The sequence below is a fragment of the Corvus brachyrhynchos genome, unplaced genomic scaffold (assembly GCF_000691975.1).
Source record: "Corvus brachyrhynchos isolate BGI_N302 unplaced genomic scaffold, ASM69197v1 scaffold202, whole genome shotgun sequence".
Lineage (NCBI taxonomy): Eukaryota > Metazoa > Chordata > Aves > Passeriformes > Corvidae > Corvus > Corvus brachyrhynchos.
Genome location: NW_008238132.1, coordinates 4,896,338 through 4,902,898, shown reverse-complemented (window position 1 = coordinate 4,902,898; position 6,561 = coordinate 4,896,338). Strand labels below are relative to the sequence as shown.

The 6,561-nt window shown below is 41.1% G+C and overlaps 1 protein-coding gene across 3 annotated transcripts in view; it reads right to left on the bottom strand.

Annotated features, from left to right (window-relative positions):
- Positions 1-6,082, bottom strand: part of LACC1 (laccase domain containing 1) — an 8,440-nt gene extending 2,358 nt beyond the window's left edge. The window contains exons 1-5 of one of the 3 annotated variants that reach the window (XM_017733590.1): positions 5,566-6,082; positions 2,550-2,995; positions 1,709-2,304; positions 983-1,164; positions 336-501 (exon numbers count right to left, since the gene is read on the bottom strand). In XM_017733590.1, coding sequence (XP_017589079.1) covers positions 336-501; positions 983-1,164; positions 1,709-2,276 — 916 coding nt within the window. In that variant the 5' untranslated portion in view covers positions 2,277-2,304; positions 2,550-2,995; positions 5,566-6,082. The remainder of the gene's footprint in view (positions 1-335; positions 502-982; positions 1,165-1,708; positions 2,305-2,549; positions 2,996-5,565) is intronic. The other 2 variants (XM_017733592.1, XM_008633154.2) reach the window with 2 other exon arrangements.
- Between the last annotated feature and the right edge of the window lie 479 nt (positions 6,083-6,561).

Below are 6,561 nucleotides of genomic sequence, written 5' to 3'. Positions count from 1 at the left end.
ATACACATTAACAGAGTTCTTTTTCCCAGGTGTCCTGGATTGGGCAGTTCGAGATATCTCACAGCTCCTCTGTGCTTTAAACATTGAAGTGGGAATACAACAGAGATACGTCAGAAATTAATTTTTATAATATGGTCAAAGTATTTTAATGTTGTTCTAGGGGGAAAAAAAACCAAAACAGGCTCAGCCTAGAGACAGTCTATTTTTTGGAATAGACAGAAGCCAATTTTGCACTTGGGCATTGTTTGGAATAGAGAGAAGAAAGCCCAGCTTTGAGTTCTTGTATCTCAGAGTGCCAGGAAATCTTTGCATTGCACAGGGAGTGCAATTCCTACCAGAATGAGCAGCACCGCAGGCTTTTCTGACAGGATCAGCAAACAGCACGGGTATACAGTCAGCACCTGGAGCTGCCAGAGTGACACCCTTCTGATTCGTAACTATTCCATCATAGTTGTCAGGCTCTGTCTTTCCCATAATACACACAGCATTAGCGTGATCAACCTGTCAAAACAAAACCAGAATGTGGACAGTGATATGGCTGCAAAACAAATCAGCTCTGACTAGTACAAGGTTTTTTCTTTGACATGAAACAGTCTTCTGCACTAACTGATTACTTTTGGAAATCAGGTGCTCTCTTGTTGAAACGCCAGGCAGATGTACCAGTAGAAAGCCACTATAGAAGCGATGGTGTATTTTTCTTTTAGGAGAAAGTGCTCCGATCATTTATCTGATTATTCTACTCTGTGGTAAGTTAAATGTTAGAACAGACTTGGAAGAATCAGTACTGCTTCTCCATATTGCACCAAATGGCTGGTAGTTTGGATGGCTATTCCCCCAGATAAGATGCCAGCATAAATGTTTTAATTGTCCTGCTTATCACAAGTTCTTGCCAACAAAGATAAGTGTAATGCCTACAACTTAGCCAGTGATACATGAAGGAATATCTGAGCCATTTACTCGAATCCATTGTTTTATAAGATACCTTGACTCTGTGAAAAGCCTCTGGGTTAAATCCTGCATCATTAGCTAGCCGGCGGAGATTTTCTTTAACAACGACTTGTGGGTCCCTCCGCTTGCAACTGCTGAAGAGATTGCAGGAGCTTAGAGTTGGTATGTAGGAGATCCCACCTGTCCTTGTGGTGAACCCATGTAAGAAAATATCATCTGGCAAGGCAAGAAAACACAACAAACGCTTTCAACACAAGACCAAGCTGGCTATTACATGGGTTCATACTGAAGAGACCTGGAATCAGCCAATCAAGTAGAGTATTGTTTTACCTTGGATTTAGCTCTGGCATTTAAATTTAAGGATTCCTAATTTCCTTCTTGCTCATAATCATGCCATGGCAGGGACACTGAGACATCAGGCATGTCCAGGGCTGCAGACCAGGAGAAACTCTTATACTGCCTTTCCAAATGATGATGGTAGCTCTCAAAGTGTGTCATTCCCACACAGAGGGGAGAAAATGTTATGGTCTGCCCTCACTAAACCCAGGACTGTCTTTCCTCAAATCATGCCCAGGCCTTGCTAGCCTTTTGCTGTATTTCTATTGACACTTTCTCCCTCTTACAGACATGATACTACAACATCATATAGAGTTATTTGATGCCTGAAGGCATTTCCAAATCCTACCCATTTTGCAACTCCCTTGAAGGAGTATGCTTGGTAACAGTCTCTGTAAAAACTATTAGCTGGAACTCTCTTTACCTGGGATCAGGGAAGATCTGAGGATGGTGAGCTCCCCTTTCAGGCTTGGCAGGCTTTCCAAGTACATCTGAATCTCACTTTGGATGAGTGCTACATCCTGAGAAGGAAGTGTTTGCCCTTCATGCTGAGGTTCAGATATCTGCAGGCTTTCACAGTCAGATACCACCTGTAAATCCTCGAATTCAAACTGGTAGACTGCCGTAAAGAGATGGTCTATATATACTTTCATTAAGTCTCTTCTTATGGTAGGGAGAATAACTTTAATGATGCTCAGGTCTTTTTCATCTAGTCTCTGTTTGATGGTGTACAAAGCAGCAGCTGTAGTCTGAGCACATATCACCTCCAGTCTTCTGTTCAGACTCTGAAAACCTCTCAGAGCTGGAAACAAGAACTCTTGTTCATCTTTCCTTTCACTCCCCTGCCTCCGGCAACACATGACATAAACACACAGAGCATGGATGGAAGAGCATTTCTCAATGGTTTCCAGTGTGTTGTGTAGTAATCCTTGGATGTTGTTCTGCAAGTTGGCTGGGAGGCTGAACAGATCTATTAGTACTGCTTCCACCATATTCCAGGATCTTTAAAGGCTTCTACAGCTGTCAAGTAGTAACAAAACATGAAAAACAAACAAAAAGGCAAGAACAGCACTGTTAGTCCAAACACGGAATCATGTTAAGGCATTTAATTCAGTGATACTGCATAGAGAATGTACATAGCAGTTAATTACTGACTTAGGCTTTCCCAGCTGCATCAAAAGAAATTCCAACAAAAGAACTAGTGGAAATGGGAATAATTATGTATTTATTTAAGCATTTAGGTATTTCCCCACCACCCCACCTACCTCAGCTCTTTCCCAGGTCAGGGATGATGAAAGGTTGGTACATAAGATTAGATTTATTGAATCAATTAACCCTCATTAGCCTATGGATCTTCTTAACATGATTGATGGGCCATCCTCCAGCTTCCATGATGCAAACAAATGCAGAGGTCCCTTAGCTTCCTGGGACTGGAGGAGTTTCTGTAACAATTTATTTGGAGGTGTTTAACATACTTATGGCTGAGATGGAGCTCATGTCTGCTGCCCCTCCTAGCAGTAGGGTGCTGAGCTGTCAGGGCAATGACATTTTTTCCTGCAGGCCTTCACAAGACCTTTTGTACTTCTCCTTTTTGCACTTCCAAAAGTATTGACTTGCTAATTTCTGACTTCTGTGTGGAGGGACACATTGACCATGATAGTTCTTCTTTTCAGCACACACAAGAACTCAGCACAGGTTACTGAAATTTTACCTAGTAATGAAAGAAGTATTTAGAACTAAATTAAAGTAATAAAATACTGTGCACAACTCCCTGGCTCAGCTTTTTCACTCTGCTAGCTGCACTCTGCTCTGAAACCAACGTGTTAAGCTTATCCAATATCATCCTATCATTCACAATCTGTCTTGTGGCCCATGGTGTAAGTGGTTTTGGTGGTTTGTTTTTTCCCTTTTCTGAACTTTGTTGATCCAAGCCCAGCTAGGAAACTCGTCAATCCATGTCTTCCTCTCTCTGTTGCTATGGGGGCCTGTTTTACATATTCTTTCAGAAGCTTCTGACTTTCTTTTCTATCTCTCTGAGAATCTTTCCATTTCCAGTGCAGGCATCCAGAGGTCTGGAACAAAAGGCTAGATCCCTCTGCTTTGGGAACCTCAAAGACCCCTATTTAGATTTCATGACTAAGCACTGTGCTTGACCTAGCAGAAATATATACACCTTTACCACCACTTGTAAGACCCCATAATAATTTAGAGTACTTTTAAACACCATCAGGGGGTTTTTTTGGCACAGCAACAAATTGTGCATGAATATTAATTTACTTGTAGGAAAATTCTTATCTTTGCAGGAACAAAGAACTTGAGAATCTTTTAAGTCTTTGAAATCAGTGTTCTGCTACCAGAGCTAACCACACCAAATAACGCCGGCACAATTTTCATGCCCCAAGACCTCATTCTCCTGTAACCACATGAATGTTCTGGCTTCACATCACATCATTATCCTGCAAAAATACTACTTGTGTGTGTACTTGAGGCCTATCATTATGGGAGATGTGATGTACTCCTTGGCATTTTATGTTTGACAGTGGATTCCCAGAGTTTCTACACTGAAATGAGAGGTCAAAGACCTTTGTGGTTTTAAAGGACAGCTTATTTAGAGAAGGTTTTACAGAAAACATTCTGTGTCTCCTTCATTGTTCTTTCCCCCAGACTGGAAGAAAAATAATCCTGACTGAAAATGATGTTTTCATTTCTGTGAATCGAACACTTACAAAGATTAATTAGCAACTATCAAAACAGGTAAGCTGAAAGTATCAAAATGTGATAGCAGATAAAAGCAACTGCCAAGGAATTTATGACCCTTGATTATTTACACATAGCTGATAATGGATTTTAGAGGAAAGAGCTTGCTAAGAAAACAGTGCTGAAACAGACTCATGCTAAAGACCATGACTTGGGAAATCAGAGTATTTCCTTCCCTACCCTGACACTCTGTGGGAGGCCTGTCTGAGTGTGACATGATCCCAATCAAGGTATAGCTAATAGTCCTAGGAAAGATAGTACAACTGAGAGGCATAGTGCAAAAACAGATTATTGCTCCACTTCATATATGTCAATAGTGGAAGGTCACTAGAGTTCACTGCTGTCCTCGTACTTGCCCAGAAAAATACCACCAAAGAAAGGGTGGAAGGAAAGTGTTTGATGAGGGACAGGTAATTGCATACATTGTTATTAAGTTGTGTATGCACTGCAAAAACTCTACAGGGGCAATTATTGGGATGTACACATAGGAACAATGGGGCTGATTCACCCTCATATCCTTCCAGCTTTGCATCACAGAGTCCTAGTGAGGAGAGCGGTGTCACAGTAAATTTGCTTACAATCATAGCCAAACTGACTCCTTTCTAAGTCGCTCCAAAAATGCCCTTCTCAAAATACAGGCTTGCCAAGCACAGCAATGTTTTAGCTTATGGGAAATGCATATTCAGGTTTTCATTAACATGCTGTACAGCCCCAGTGTTCCATTGAAGCCTCATCCAAAAAAAGAAGTACATTTATTAAGGAGTTGATTGTTTTAGTACACAATTCAAGACAAATACTTGCACAAAATGGAAGCCAAGGCCACCCATTAGCTATTTTCTCACTCCCTGAAACTGTCAGTACAAACATTTGGAGGTTAATAAGATTTTCTTGTACAGATATCAAGAAAAAATAGATCAAAGAAAATTATCAATAACGATATGAGAGGTGAGGAAGGTAACAAGAGCAAAAAGTAGAAAAGCAAAGTGAATATAGAAAAAGAACAATAAAGGAAATAAAACCAGGCTGCAGAGAAGAGACAGCCCCAGGTAGAAAAGAGATGCAAAAAAGCAATTTTCAAGAACCCCAGAAATCTAATTCTGAAAGTTCACTGTTAGCCAAGACAAGATTGCTGACAATTTCCTGCATCTTTGAATCCTGCTGGTCATCTTATGCTAGTAGAGAAACTGAGAGAACAGACATAATTTTTTGAAAATTAAAATGGCAAGAGATATTTAACATGTGCCAGAGAGAGATGCCCCGAGAAAGAAAACAGGTCATTGAAGTAGCCCAAATGAACAGAGATAAGAGCACATGTGTAAAATTTCAACAAGAGCAAATACAAAAAAGAAAATTCAAAAAACGGGAGAAAAGAAATACATTTAAGTCTCTTAAACTGGATTAAAATAAAACATTCTTCCTCTTTTAACCTAGTTTTTTTTAGGCAAGGTTGAAGAAACAGAAATCACCACATACAACAAAAATACTGAAGCACATGCAGTTTTCCTAACACAGGAGTTTACTTACACAGGTGGACAATCCTTTTAAATTCTGAAAGGTACCATCTGATAAAATACACAGACATTTCCAGCTTTATATATCTCACTTCTTTCAGTCTCGGAGCTGATTTGTACAAGCTGGAAATTCCTGTGCTGTGTGAGGCTGTAGCGCGAACCTGTATTTCTTCTTTTCGACGGGACCCTGCTTTGCTGCTGCTGGTTCCACCGGAAAGAACAAACTGTTCCACAGGGCACCAAGATGATTAACAAGTGCCTGGGCAGCGCTGCACCCGGAAGCAGCGTTACCCCTGCCACGCAACTCCTGCTACCCCAGCTTTGCACAACCACCCACCAACTCACGAACGCACGGCACAGCCAAACAGGACAACCACACAAAGAAGTTAAACTTGTGCAGAGAGAAGGAGTTTCCTCTCTGAGCTGTAGCTGCATGTTCCAGTGAAGAATTTGGCAGCCAGTCAAGAAAAAGTATATTCCGGACTTAGACAGAGAGGTTACACAATGTCAGCTTTTGGGGCGACAGGCCCCAAATGAGGATGGCAATTTCTGCTTGTAGCAGTCAGAAATTTCACAGAGTTTAGTGAAAAGGTCTTAATCCTTTGACAGGACAATGCAAAGGTTAAAAGGCAAGCAAGAAAATGAGGGATTTACATCAGGCTTTGTGAAAGAATCAAATGACAATAAATGCATTTCCTCAGCTGTGTTAAAATCATAGTCATGACTGTTAAGTATATGACAATGGAAGAAAGGAGCAGGAAAAAAAGAACAGTAATTTTTTAATGGACAGAGGAATTAATAAAGTCTGATTTCCCATGAATCACTGTCTCCTGTTCCTCCTTTCCCTGCAACTACAGTAAACCTACTGCCAGGTCCAAAACACTCATAGGGAGCTCAGCCATCTCCCCTCCTGCTGTTCCTTTCAGCACGTGCTGGACAGAGGGATGAGAGCTGAATCCTGGTTCTCCCTCCCAAAGGGAGCCGATGAGGCTATCTTGTCCTTCCGCAC